The sequence below is a fragment of the Oxyura jamaicensis genome, chromosome 5 (genome assembly GCF_011077185.1).
Source record: "Oxyura jamaicensis isolate SHBP4307 breed ruddy duck chromosome 5, BPBGC_Ojam_1.0, whole genome shotgun sequence".
NCBI classification, from domain to species: domain Eukaryota; kingdom Metazoa; phylum Chordata; class Aves; order Anseriformes; family Anatidae; genus Oxyura; species Oxyura jamaicensis.
The window spans coordinates 47,466,127-47,480,792 of NC_048897.1; the positions used below are offsets into that span (position 1 = coordinate 47,466,127).

The 14,666-nt window shown below is 43.7% G+C and overlaps 1 protein-coding gene across 5 annotated transcripts in view; it reads left to right on the plus strand.

The window, feature by feature from the left end:
* WDR89 (WD repeat domain 89) overlaps positions 1 to 14,666 on the plus strand; it is an 18,203-nt gene continuing 3,537 nt past the window's right edge. The window contains exons 1-2 of one of the 5 annotated variants that reach the window (XM_035328052.1): positions 1 to 217; positions 1,223 to 1,387. In XM_035328052.1, coding sequence (XP_035183943.1) covers positions 1,371 to 1,387 — 17 coding nt within the window. In that variant the 5' untranslated portion in view covers positions 1 to 217; positions 1,223 to 1,370. Of the gene's footprint in view, positions 218 to 1,222; positions 1,388 to 3,804; positions 3,903 to 7,022; positions 7,802 to 11,459; positions 11,510 to 12,140; positions 12,443 to 14,666 lie in introns of those variants that run through there. The other 4 variants (XM_035328054.1, XM_035328051.1, XM_035328053.1 and 1 more) reach the window with 4 other exon arrangements.

The window sequence follows — 14,666 nt, forward strand, 5'->3', positions numbered from 1 at the left end:
AAATAGATGTCTATTAAAAATTTATGTACAAGATACTTTAGCTATGCAAAACAATATTGACACAGCAGTGTTTAAATATGTATCTGCTCTGAAGACCTTGGGCTTCTCTCTCTCTCTTGCACAGACTTGGATGTTTGTGGGCCTGGTCTTACATAATTGATCTAATCACCAACCAGTTTCGGTTAGAAGACCAGACCTTGAAGCAAAGCCCAAGATGGTAACTCGTTCTAACAACAACAATAAAGTACAGCATGTGGAATCTGACATATATCCATTCTCTTAAGAAAATGCCAAAAATAAATGAATGGGTAGCAGATTTCACCTGTTTCATACTACATGTCAGTGGTATGTTAGGAACCTCACGCATCCATCTGTTGGTTTGATAATGAGGTTCTCAGGAAAAGCCAGGAGAAGGGAAATGGCTTGAGCTATGCTATCCTTTTTAGTATAAAATTAGAGCTATCCTCCTCTGTACAAATACAAAAAGGACTGAGAATGTTACCAATGAGTCCTCTAGGTGGTCTCTGGCTAGCAGGTATAAAGAGGATTCCTCCTGTTACTTCCACTTTGATCCTTCAGGGAAAACATAAAGAGTCCTTGCCACTAACAAAATGGCTGCTTAAAAATAAATCTCAACATGTAAGCCTGTAGTATGGGTGGTCAGAAGAAGATGAACAGGAAGACAAAAATATTCGTCTAAACTATTTCTTGTATTGGAACTATTCCTGGAACACCTCTTTAGGCTTTTAGGGGTAGTTAAAAAATAGTTGGGGGGGCTGAAGATGAGCCTATACTGCATGGCTTAATTTTCCTGTGTTCAATAGGATCATAAATGAAATCTTAAACTGGCACCCCATGCAAATTATGAGTACATGCTAGCATTGCTACCAATAGTAGCAGTGCTGACGTAAACTTCATGTAGAAAAGAGATGATAGCTCTTACTAGAGGATGCAGAAAGTTAGTTTATGTCTCAAGTCAGAAACTGGTAGCTCTGAGCTAAACTTTAGTAAAGGGTGTCTTTATCAAACAGCTTGACCTTGCTTTCAAAATATGCTTTTACTGTTGTATATAATTAAGAGTACATGAGTTGTTTTGGTTTAAGTATCAGTGGCAACTGAGCATTAAAATACGTTCAGTAATCCAGGAGCTTGATAATCAGTCATAATAAACTTGCCTCATTTTACATTTTCTCTCCAGTTCTGTTTCTCTTGAGTTCTGCAGGTGTATCTGCAAAAAGTGATGTAGAAAAAACTCAAATTGAAACACATAAGTGAGATGTAATGTTTCAAGATGTTCTAAATCAACCCTTCTCTTCAGCAAATCCCATTATCTTCTAGTACTTGAGCTGCAGAAATCTGATGAAGGAATTATGTTCGTTGATCCCAGGTATGTAACAATTCATTTATGTACATATGCAGATTAACTACACATTGAAATTGTACAAAAACGTACAAGTTGGCATAGCTGGCCAAAATATACTAACACATAAATAATCTTTGTATGCTGGAGTGAGCATACAATGAAAGAAGAGACATTGTATGAAGCAGAAAAGTATGAAGAAGCTTATACAATAAAAATTTCATTGTAGCTTTGTTTGTTTGTTTTTATTATAAACAAGTAGTTAGCATACCACTGCTTGATTTGATAGACGTTGCCTAGTTCCAGGAATAGTTCCAGGTAAAACTGCAACAGGCAATAGTCATAGAATTATCAAGCCTTACGAACATTATTTGACAGGGAATAATTGAAAGCATTTTCAACTTTCAATTGAAAGTAATTTCATTTACATCTAGATATTCTCATTTCTTTTTCTGCTTTGAGTACTATACATAAAATAAATAAAAATAATGGAGCTTTCATTCTTCCTCTCTTTTTAAATTCAACTTTACTGTGGGGGGCAGAAACACTTTTGAGCAACCTCCATTTGACAGAACACAACCCAAGCAAGATACTAAAAATATTTATGGTGCATTATGGTAATGTCTAGAAGTTGCTGGCCATACTTGGGTACAGTCACGTGCAAGCATACAGCAAAAAGTTCTTGTTCCAGAGAACTTACTGTTTGAGTACTTGATCTTAGTCCTAGGCTACATGACACTGAACGTAAGCTTTGTCTAGACAGCTTCACTTTCTTTTAAGGTGGGAATCATAAAGATGCCTTTCTAAAAACATGTTTTAAGTTCTTTCTGTGATGTAACTGTCAAGAGTTACAAGCAATCTCCAGAGCAACTGCCATGCAATTACTGTGGTGAACTTCACAGATATATTTCTAACTAATATATATTGTGACTCAGTGCTTTCTGTAATATAGCTGGATTCATCTGGGAGTGCTGAATACCAAATGTGAGGCTGTGTAACGATGTCATTTCAGTTGATCTTGCAGCTGTTTTCACTATGTGAACAATGAACAGAAGGTATTTGTTGAATTTGTGGCAATACTAGCCAGCCCGGGAAACTCAGATGGAAAGCTATTAACTAAAAATATTTCTCACTGTATTATTGAGGTTTACCATACAGCCTTAAGTATTTTAACGTATATTGTATTAAATTCAAGATGGTTTTCAATGAAACAATATAGATCTTGTTTTTGAAATCCTCAGAACAAGTCCCCAGTCTGAGCAGTGATCGCGGCGCTGCGTGATGGGATGGACTTCAGCAGGAGTAGCATTCACAACCATGATGGGAAGTATTCACTGTGAAAACAGTACGCATGTAATTTGTCTTTGTGCTTTGCTGTCGTGTGCTTTTAGGCATTTCAGGAAAAAAAAAAAAAAAAAGGCCCCCAAACTCACTAGAGCAAAAATTAACAATAACACAAACAAAAGACACTTCATGGCAGGTGGTGCGTTGGTCTGTCCTCTGTGATACATGCTTGGCTAGCTGTTTTCTGTCAGCTGTGCACCTGAGCCTCCTCCTGAATACAAACAGCTGTGTTAAACCTGGTTCTAGTAAACCATTTAAAGAACAGACTTTAAGCTGAGATCTAGGTGTATCTGAAATGCAAATTGATTAACAATTTTGCAGTGATTACAGAGAAGGGCATTGTCTGCTGATAGATCATAGTGCTGGTAGGTACTGAAAACAACAAACAATACTTACACTGGAATATGGAGAATTAATTAAAATTTTGCACAGTAGTGTCAGGCGACTGAAATGTCAGTACTTCGAACTAGCTTTTGACTGATGTTTTGCTTGATTTACGTGCTAGGAGTTAAGAGGGCCGTTAAACTGAACTAAAAATGTTTTTTAATTACGTTCTGTGGTTATTACCCATGTGACCTGATCTCATTACTGGGTTTAGTTAAAGCTCCTTTTTTATCTTACTAGAGAAGTATAGTTAGTCCAAATATTTGTATTTTAGGTTTAAAAATGCCTGTGGAAATCAAATATATTTTCATGTTTAAAGATGCTTATTGAAATAATGCATTTATTAAAAACTAGGTCTTTATGACACTATTATGCACTGTAACTTATAGCATTTGTCAAAAAAGACCGCACGTTGTTAACGTTGAGGGGTACAAAATAAATATGCAAACGGTATTTCTCATTGAAGTCCATTTATCGTACTTGTCAGGGCTGGAAAATTCGAGAAATGTGACGACTGAAGGACCAACTCTGCTGTCAGCCCTCAGGATGACGCGTTAGCCCTGTAAAACACGTCATTTTCTTTTTTTTTTTTTTTTGGCGGGGAGGTTCCCGAGGCCGCCCCCCTCCGCCCCAAGGCCGCCTAATGGCGGCGCTGCCCCAGCTGCCTCACGCCCCTTCCTGCGCATCACTTCCCGCCCCGCCGCCCGGCGCATAAAATGGCGGCCGGCGGGGCGGGCGGGGCGGCCAATGGGGTGGCCGGGGAGGGCTGCGGGGGCGGGGCTTGCAGCAGGCGGGGCTCGCGGCGTGCGCTGAGGTGAGGGGCGGAGGGGGGGGGGCGCTGAGGGAGGCGGTGGGGGCGCTGGTAGAGGGGCGCTCCTGGGGCTGCCTCTTATCTAAGCCCGAGCTCCTCTCTAGCTGTGTGATAGCGCTGTTCGTGCTGCTGGGGTCCTGGGAATAAAACCACGCTGCCTGCACCGCGTGTCCGTGCTGCTGCTCGGGGGGCTGTCACTGCCCGGGCTGTTTTGGGGGGCTCCAAGTGTCCTGAGGGGTGCTTTGACCCGGGGCCGCGCCCTGCCCCACAAGGTTTTTTTTTGTCCTTTGGGGGAAAAAAGGGGGGGCAAAAAACTTTTTGTTTATGAAGAACAAAAGAGTACTTAGACTATTGTCAGAGCTGTAACGCTTATGTCATTACGTGATGATTTGTATAACCATCGGGTATTTTGAAATACACTGTGCTGCAGAACTCAGCTTTTTCCTGGGGAATATGGGGAGTGGAGTTGTTAATGCTGTGACATGTTAAGGGCTATCATAGTTACGTCGTTCCAAATTCACTTTCTCTACAAACTTCCATTCAGAAGGATCCAGAAACGTGAGATCTTCCCTTAGTATGCCACGTTGTGGGTCTGTAAAAACTTTATTCTAGCAACTAAGCCATGTTTATGCCTTCTATTCCCTATTACTGCAAATGAATTTCCTGTTAGAGAGTAATCATCAGATGATGCAGAGAAATGTGCACAAAGCAGCTCCTGTAAGATAACTGTGGTCATCTGCAGAGTAACCAGAAAGATTTCTGCTCATGTGCCTCCTGAGGATTGCTTTATATGTGCTGATTTTTCTTTAAAGCTTACATGTTGGTTTCTGTTTATTGAAAAGGTAGCAAATAGGGTAGATTTTTTTTTTTCATTTTCCTCCAAATACCTTTTTATGGGGCCGGGGAGCAGCCCTGTAGGGAAGGTAGACCTGGTCTCTTTAGCATGCTCTGTGTGTGGAGTGATGTGGAGCCAGGTCAGTAGCTTTTTAAATGCCATAAGTATAAGATGAACATTTTCAATGTTCAAAATATTTTGTAAGTAGTGGAAGGAAGCAAATACAGGTGTGCAGCTGTCCGTTTTGACAAGTTCGCATTAATATTTTCTTAAAAACTCTTAAATCTGACAAATTTTGGTTATCTCATTGTGTCAGTCCAGAAGGACTATTGCATTATCAAGTCTGATTTCCTTTGCAAGACAAACCGTCTGTGCTGCAGTTTATATCCTTCACAGCTTTTACGTAAATTTCTCTCCCCTTTTGAATGAAAATGCTTTGAGGTGCCCTTAATGTTTAGTTTTGGACTAAAAGTTGCAACAAATGAAGGAAAAAAAATATTTTCAAACCTATTCATCCGTATTAGTTTTATTATTTGAGACTTCTTATGTAGTCAGACTTCACTGTGCCCTTATAAAGGTGCTTGCTATTTTTTCATTCTCCAGTTTTTCAGCCATTCTGGTAAACGAGAACTCACCGCAAAATGAGAGGATTCTGGGAACCCTTTTCCTGATACAGCAAACTGAAGCTGTGAAAAGGCAGAGGTGCATTAAATAAAAAGCAAAAGGCAAAACTTTCCTATTGCTCAGGAAAAAGACGTCAAGAAAAGTAAGATGTAAAGGTGCAGTCTGGTTGGTAAGCAGTTAAATGGCTGAACTGACAAGCCAGCATTAAACTGAAATTGGCAGAGGGCTTGCTAGCTGCAGTTACGCTGGCAGGACGTGGAATGGGAAGCTTCAGATGCTGGTGATTTTTCAATAATTTGAGGATCTTTTAGTAATAAGCGTGTACTTAGGTTTGTTGCTGTGGGAATGGTTGAGAACTGGTGTTAAGTGCTGATGTTCCCTTGTGGAATCAGGAGGGACGAGCAGATGGCTGGGAGAGCAGTAATTCCTGTTCAGAAACATACAGCTCTCTTACGAGCGAACCTGACTTACTCAAGCTTTTAAAACAATTTGTGGGGGATTTTTTGAGGTAAGTGCATTTGATTTTAGCTTATTTTAGTTTACTTGGTACGTCTCAATAAATTTAAGGAGGTGAATGACCTGGTTATGAACGGGGAAAATGGATTTAAGGAAAAATGCGTTTAAGCACTTTAATATCACAGGTACATATCACCAAGCTATGGTATGTGTATCGAATGTTTTTGCTTCAGTAGTGTTCGTGGGACCCAAACGTGAGCCTCTCAGATTGCGAGGGGCATGGTTCCTCCCCCATCATAATAGACAATGTAGCGATGGGTGTTTCTGGACTTCGTACCTGTGGGATGCTTAAAGAGCAAATATGCATGTAAAAGTCACTAACTCTGTGTGTGCTGCTTTGTGTGTTGGTTGGAAATACAAGATCTGGATCTGGGCTTGTAGTGCAGGACCCACCTATCCTTGTGGGTCCCGTGCACTTCAGGACATTCTGTGGTTCTGCAAAGTCCAGAAGACCAAGGGCGATGAGCTGAATTCACAACAATGGGACTTGGGAACAGTCTGTAACTTAGTCTGATTTGGGAAGGAAAAAAGTCACAGTGCAGCTGAATTTGAGGTGTTTTTCTTGAGTTTTTGGGGCTACGCAGCTATAAATGAAAGCTGTGAATTCTTTATTAATATCCTTATTAGAGAATCTCTAGCATTTAAAAGGGAAAAAAAAAAAGCTGGGAACTAAATGCTGTTGCTTGTAGTACTTCAGAATTATTTCCTACGTCTTACGCTGTTAATTTAGTTTTTATTTCTTTTCAATGTCCCTCTGTCGAGGAGATGATCAGCTTAGCATAAACGAATGAAACCAGTGGAGGAATACATAGATGTAATGAAAAGAGTAAGCGCTCTCCGGTGGAACTGCGTGGTCCAGCGCCGAGCTGCGGGCGCTGACTGATGGAGCTGTCTGACTGCTGGTCAGGGGTGACATCAAGCGGGCTGAGTGCGAAATAACACATCCTGCATGCCCTGGGAGCCCCAGCTCCACGGGGTTGGCTGCGTGTGGCTGTTTGGGGGGCGCACTCCAGCCCTTGGGCTCTCGTTCCAAGAATTTCGAGGGCTTGAGGATGGAAACCCATCGGTGGCTGGAAGTTGGGTGCTAGCTGTGTGCCTGCCTACCCTCTTGGTGCGGGTTTAGTGCCGCTTCCGAACTGCCCCGAGAGCAACAATTGCTGGCTGGCAGGCGATTTGGTATCCTCCAGAAAGAACTGATGAGCCTGCTTATCTCGCAGCTGCTCGCTTTTCAGTCAGCTTTCCTGTTTGTGCGGGGATGGTTGGAGGTGCCAGGCTGACGAGGCTATAAAGTAGATAAAGTCAGCCAGACTTTTTTGCCCCTGCTGTTTCAGTTGGAAACTCTTGATGGTTACACTTGATTATAATTTCTGCTCTAAATTTTATTTACAGTCAGTTTATAGTCTCAAATTGTTGTGCCAGTATTGTTCTTGAGCAGTTCCCCTCCCTACCCAGCACTTACTCCTTTGATGTCTGTGGAGATAGTGATCGTGTGCCCTCTCAGTCTCTGTCTCTGCCAAGCTATACAAGGCAAAGTATCCCGGCTACGTCTTGTAAAACAAACAGTCCATTCCCTGGATCATCTAACCCGTCCTCCTCTGCACTTGATTACAGCTTAGTTATCAAGAGATTGGCTTCAGCAATGAGTCCTGCTGGCAGCCTGCCGTGACCCTGCAAAATTTGGAGTGACTAAAGCGTTGAGAACAAGTAGGGCTTGAGAGTGGGGTTATTAAAATGCATGAAACTTCTGACTTGCCTTTTTGCCCTTGTCTTGTTTTGGAGCAACGTTTTCCACTGAAGATGTTGGAAGGGTCTTTGTGGATCTCTGGAAAATAAAAATGTCCTGCGTTGGTTATAAAAAGCATGTGGTTTTTGTTGGGATTTGCCAGCACACTTGATGCTTCAGCATCTTTTATATGGAGACTGGAAGGTAAATTCTCCTCAACAGAATAGAGTCAACATAGCTCTAAGACCTTTTATTTCAGCCTCTTCCATCCCACTGTTGTTGCTTAGATGGCCTCTTTTTCCTTTTGTCTGCTACACAGCATTGAAAATTGAGCTTCGAGCATGGTAATGGTTCACGAGAGCCTGCCAGCTGCCAGGCTCTGCACAAAGGGCATGTTTTGGAAACTGATACCCCGTGAGCTGCCACAGGCACGCAAGGATCTCCACTTTCTCCTATTGCTTTGATACTGGAGAGGCTCTGACAAATCATCTCGGTGTGGTGCTGTTCTGGATTAGCTGAATAGCTGCGGGATGTGGTTGGGGAGGATGCCTGAGGGACCTGCGCGTGCCTGGGGAAGCAAACGAGGAAAACAAGGAGATGCCATTTCCCTGCTTAAGCTCTGCAGTTTGTGCTTGCACAACGCACCTAGAACCGGGTGCAACGGCGTTGGCAGCGTGGTGTCACATTGTCACACACATCATGGTGTCACATTGTCACACACATCATGGTGTCACATTGTCACACACATCAGTCTGCCTGGACAACACAGGGACACGTCTGCACCTGCAGGGGAATATTTCTGATCGGTTCACCGGCAGCATCCTTAGTGAAGATGTGAGCTGTAGTAGCTGATTTGAGCTTTTTTTTTTCTTTTTTAAGAAAAGTATCCTGAAAGCATAATAGCCTCGTGTTTTGACACGTGTGTACTTAAGCTAAATTACTGTTGTGAAAGAACTTCTAAAATATCCTGGTAAATAAAGCGTTTTATCTTATTATAGGTATTTTGGCACCAATGTGTGGTAGCAAGAGCTATTTTTCCTGCTGTAGCTAAGTTTCTTTATATCCTTTTATTCTGGTTGCTGCTAAATTTAGGCTGAAATTTCCCAGGCTTCCTGTGGTGTAGAAACAAATTCCTTGGAAGAATTTCAGCAGAATTTACTAATCCCTGGGAAGGCTCTTCTTATTTCCAGTTTCTAATACGAGGCAAGTGGCAGTACCTAATCCAAGGGAAATAAATGCTCCTATTTCCGAGCCACTGAATTATTCATGCAGCTGCACAAGTAATTTTTTCTCTCCCCTTTCCCTGTAGGATGGATCGTTGGGGTTGCCCACTCGTGTGGTGGTTTTGTTAGGTTTGAAGTGGCACAGAAAGTCATCGCTCCTAGAGTCCTGTGCTGTGATCCCAGACTTGAAAGGACATCGAAGCACTTGACTGGGGAATTGGAGAGTGCGTTGCAGCGTTACTGTGACTTCTGCGTTTTATCTGGTAGCACAGACGTTCAGAACAAGGATTTTTCTTTGAAAGTCTGCAGCTGGCTGCACTTCGTAAGGCTTCTGTACCTGACTATTATGAAGTAGGCAAATACCGTCTTTGTTTCACTGATTAAGAAGGGAAGGAGTGAATGTTGTGGCTTGCTGGGAACTCCTCAGTAAGGAGTTCCAGGATTCCATTCTTCCAGGATTGGGACTGGAAAGTGTTTGAAGGCCAAGGTCTTGTCCAAATCCAGCCTTCCACTCAGGTAAATAGCATCACTTCTGTCTTCCTTCTATGTGAGATGTCCGTCTTGGTGCGTAGCTCTGGTGCCAAGTCACACACCTGCTGTGTCCTTTAACAAAAGAAAACTCAGTCAGTGACAGGCAGGCGAGAAAGAGTTGAGGGGAAGCTGTGGACCTTCTCGTGGCTGGTAAGTTGTGTTGTGGAAGTGTGAGCGGAGACAAACGTAACGCTGCACCCAGCAGCACATCGCACCCTGCACGTTTGGCTTGCAGCAGCGCTTCTGGCTCTGTGCAGAGGGATGAGTTCCCTCTCTCCTGCCCTGTGCTGGTGACTACAAAAAGTAAGGTTGCTTGGTGTCTGCAGTGGGAGGTGCTCACAGGAGAAAGCAAATGACTTCTCTACGGTTGCTGTGCTTTGAGAAAAGCACAAATGCAGAAGGCTGAGACTTGGATTCCCGTCGAGGTTTGCAGCGGGCTGGCCGAATAGCCGTGGTGGTGTTACAGGCACCGGGACACGAAGGCGCTGTGCTGTGAAGCTGGGAGCTGCCAGGCGTGCCCTGGAGCTGTGAGCACTGCTGTTCGCACAGCACCCGGACTGTGCAGGCTGCGGGAGCTTCTGGGCACCCATCACCCGCACTGCAGTCTGCCTGCAGGTGTTAGCTGGCACCCCGGGTCCCTCCCTGGGTGAGAGGTGGTTGGAGAAAGGGTCAGCAACACAGCTGGCTGCAATTCCCTGCTGGATGCCTTCCCTTCTTTGAGAAGGTGATGTGGCTGCTTTGGGCTAGAGGGCACTTCAGGTGCTGATTGTGCCTGGGGGAGAAGGAAGGAGCTGTGGGGACAAACCTACCTTGGATGTTTGCTGTGGTCCAAACACTGGGGCCCAGCACTAGGGTGATTTTCCTGGCAGCTCTTGCCTGTCCCCTGGCATCCCCCTGAGGCTGTGGAGTTTCATCTGTTCAGAGGCTGTGAGCATGCAATTCACGCCTAGATCCACCACCTTCGTAGGGAGTTCTTAAATACAGTATTGTTTCCAACAGTAAAGGGAAGGAGAATAAATACAACTTGCAAGATAAATGTCCCAGTAACAACATGTGTCTGCCATTTAACCTTTCCTTGGGAATGTTTTGGGTCTGCCTTTCTAAAATAGGAGTGCTTCTGCTGCAGCATCCCTCAGCTTGTTCTGGGAGTAGCCAGGAAGTAAAAGAGCATCTCCTAGCCTCCTGTTCATCCGCCTTCTCCTTTCGCTGGACCACCTCAACGCGTGGATGCAGTTACAGCCTCTGCCTGGTGGGGTCACTGAGGAAACCTCCCTCAACGATCAGATCTCTTTTGGATCCAGCTGCTCACATCAGCTCGAGTTCGGTGTCTGTGTCACCAGCATGGGAGCAGAAGAACAGAGAAGATTAAAAATGGAAAACCCTCAAATTTATTCGAAATAAGGGTTGATACATGTTCTGGAGTAGGTAGCTTAGCTGTCTGAGCATCAGATTTTAGTAATTTTGATGTAAATTTGAAGCCAAAATAAATAATTTGAGCATTTTTACAATTTGTACAATGTTTTCTGGCTTAAATTATTTATTTTCACATTTATTTGTACATCCAGTGGATATTGGCTTGTTCTACACTTAAATTTTCTCTTGGTTCGTGAGTTTTTGTCATTAAGCTTTCAGTCACTGAAGTTTAAATACTGATTAGTTGTACATTGAACCTGAAAGTTCTTGCCTAAATCTTCACCTGCCTCCACCCTATTTTTCTAGTGTTGGATACTAAATCGGAACCAGGTGGTAGTATGTTGAATGCAAAATCTTAGGTCAACAAACTTATTTAAAAGTTTTGTTTTAATGGAGATAATCAAATGGTGGATTTTGATTTCTGCTTTTAGAATCAAGCTTAGTCAAATACAGAAGCTGTTCTCTCTGGTCTAGTTGAAAAAGAGGCTTTGTTCCTGTATTGCCATGACCGTTTGCTTATGCCCTCCAAAGATAAGTACACAGATGCTGCAGTTTCCTTTTCTGCTGTTGCTAATTCTTAAAGCCTAAAGCAGGGAGCTCCTGTGATGTTTTCCCTTTGCTCTCTCCTCGTTCTAATTCATGTTTTTCCTCTCAGCAGTACTGTTTAAGGCTGTGTCCTTGGTTCTCTGCCCCAGCTACAGATTCCATTCCTGAACAGGATTGTAGCCCTGTAGCTGGAGGGAAGGTAGGATGAAATTGAGTTCACGGGATGCAGAAAGTTCATTAGCTCTGTTGTTGTTTTTTGTTCTTTTCGTAGACTTGGGCAGTCATTTTTATCATTTTTTTCCTCCTTTCTGTTCCCTTGATATATTTTTCTCTGCTACAAATGCAAAACCGAGGAGTTCTTTTCTTGCCATGCTTTATTTGGAACCTAGATGTAGCTGATCTGAAAGGATGAAATAATTCTGGCAGTTTACATCTTGTCTCTGCTCTTTAGCATAGCCTCTCATGCATCTTAGTCCCTTCCTGCGTGGTGGGCTGAGTGCTGTTCCCTTTGCCTTAGAAAAGGCGTTATGGGAACGCTGGAAAAACACCTTATCTTGCCGCTTTGGTAAAAATAACAAAATCAGCCACGGGAGCTTGTATCCTGCAGAAATTATGCATGCCTGATGGGGTTTCTGCGCTTCCCCTCAGCGCTTAGATCGTTTGGCTGATCCATCTTCTGCTGTGAAGCGGTGCCAGCGAGGAGAGGTCTCCGAAGACGTTTTGCATTAGTGAAGTGCAGCGTGCTAATGCGTCTCCTCCACCAAGGCTGTGCTTTGCATTTTAAAACAACCCTGCAAAGCACACGTAGCCTCGTGTGCGTGAATTGCTTCCACTGTCCAGGGCCTGAGGTTTATTCCTCGTTTGTTCTTGAACTTTCAATAATCATAAAAATAAAGGGAGGGCCTCTTTGCATTGTTTATAGTAGGAAAGAGCAGTGCAAGATTTCATCTACTGCTGCTCAAATCCCTTGCTATTTTTGGTATTTGACCTCTGCATAGAAGATTGCCAAAGCTACAGGTTGTTTTCATTTTTATTACGCGTTTCTCTTCTCTTACAGGTTACTCTCGTGTATTGGCTAAATCTTTGAGGCAAAGTTCCATTCCTTCCACGTTTCCCGTGGTGGTTTTCAGAGGTAATTTTATGTTCCTATATGCAGTTGAGCTAATGTTCCCTTTCAGAATTGAGACCTCTGCAATTTCGCAGCATCTCAGGTGCAAAACTAAAAGGAGAAGGAAAATCACTTATGAATTGCTGATTTATTTTTTTTTCAAAAGCTTTCTGGATTATAAAGGACTCGGGAGCCTGTTGGCTTGAGTTTAGACTGTGATGTTTGGAGTGGTACACAAAGAGCCCAGCAGTACGTGCTCACACAAAATGAGAGGTTTACTTAAAGGGTGGCTTCGCCTTGTTCGGGGCGCAGGTGAGGGATGCAGCAGCAGTTACGGAAGAGGAGTGCCACCACTGCGGGTGGCGGTGGGCATTTGTTTCAGGAGCAGGTGGCTGGCGATAGCCAGACGCTGCAGCCAGTGCATGCACTTGTGTAAATCCACGTGGTGTTTATTGCTTTCCTGGCACATTAACAGCACTGCATTTTGTCTGTGGTAAGACTGCACTCGGTAGGTCCAGACCGTGGGTCACTGTGAGTTGGAATAAAGGAAGAACCTGAATTTAATCGAGTGCCTCATGCCCAGAGCACCAGCCCAAACCTCTTCGTTTCCCAAGGTCTCTCTGCCTTTTCTTCTGAGACAGGAACGGTTGAAGAGCAAGCTCTCTTCTGCACGGCCTCTGAACCCTACGGCCTGTCAGATTGATCCCTGTGATTGGCGACTGTGCCGTGTCCAGACTGTGCCACGCTGCGAAGAGGCTGACCTTGCAGGAGGCTGCTCGGTGACCGACCCAAACCAGGTGCCAGGGTTGTTGAAGTCAGAGTGCGTTAGACTAAACGTGCTTCCCTTCGGCAGCGCAGAGCAGTGTGTGCTCTGAAGGTGGCAGCTCTCCAACGCTTAGTTATCTCCTATTGTGTTTGGAAGACCATTGTTTCCTATTTGTCTCATAAATTTAACAGAGATCCTATTCCTGCCATTTAAACTTTCCCATCAAAATACAACAGCGACTTCCCCTCCTGCAGAGGAAGGGCTGGCAGCTACACCCTGAAGTTTGAGCATGAGTTGTTTATGTAACCTTCAATCACAATTTCCTAATAGTCTGAAGACTTTCGTGCTCAGGCAGACATTTTACTGAGTTTTTAGCAAAAACCTGGCTGCCATCAAATGCGCTATTACAGCTTCTTAGTTGTTGCAGTGGAAATAGGATTGAGAACTGTACTCTCCAGCCTCCTGATGATAGAGAAATTGCACATCATCTGTCTGGAAAATATGAAGAGCGTTTGCTGGTACTTTAACCTAGCCGTACCTGCGTCATTTGGGAGTGAAAGCTTAGGAGCTATCTTGGGCTAATTTTATTTCCCAGCGAGTGTTATTAAATCTGAATGAAACATGGCTTTGCAGTCTGGCCTTTCACAGCTTCCGAGAACCTGCAGAATTCCCTCACCCTCCTCTGACGTCAAAGCCCTGACACGAGAGTTGCAGAAGCTGCTCCCTGAGTAATCTTCCTCTACCACGGCCGGTAATAGTGAACAACTGCAGCCGTCTTTCCAAATGGACAGCGTTTGTCAGGAACGTGTCTGAGCTTACTTGGCCTTCTGAGTATAAAAAAAAACAGGTCTCAATATTTTGAACTTGAAGCTTGGGTCGGTCTGGAAAAGTACCTTTTTCTAACAAAGTTTACAGACCCCTCCCCAGATTTTCTGTGACCTTGGCAGTACGGGATAGCGGGCTTATAAAAACGCCTTTCTCCACATGCCAGCACTTGCTTGGAAACTGCGTTTTATTGGAAGCTTCCCTTGTGATTCTTCAGACTGATTAGGTTCTTCAGATTAAGTAAAAGTTGTCATGATGAATAATACTGTTAACAAAATATTCTAGATTTCTAAATGTCAAAGTAATTTACATGGAATTTTAATAGTTTTGTACTTTTCTTGCAATTCTGTCTCTTGACATCGTGTTGTGATCTTTGAGGTACTTTAATTAGCCTGACAAAAACACTGTACAGTGCTACGTGGTGATTTTTCAGAAACGAAGTTCAACAAATCCAGATAGAATTGGGCCTTAGCCTTGCGTGCAGCTGAGCTAGCGGTGTTTGACAGCCGCCTGCTTTTGGTTCTGCTAAAAGCTTGTTCCATTTGAGGACAGACCCGGAAAAGTGGGTAAGAAGTAGGCTCCGTGGGTAGGTTGTACATGGGCTAGTGCCAGAAAACATGTTGAAATTCTTGGAGGGGAAAGGAGTTTCCACAGGAT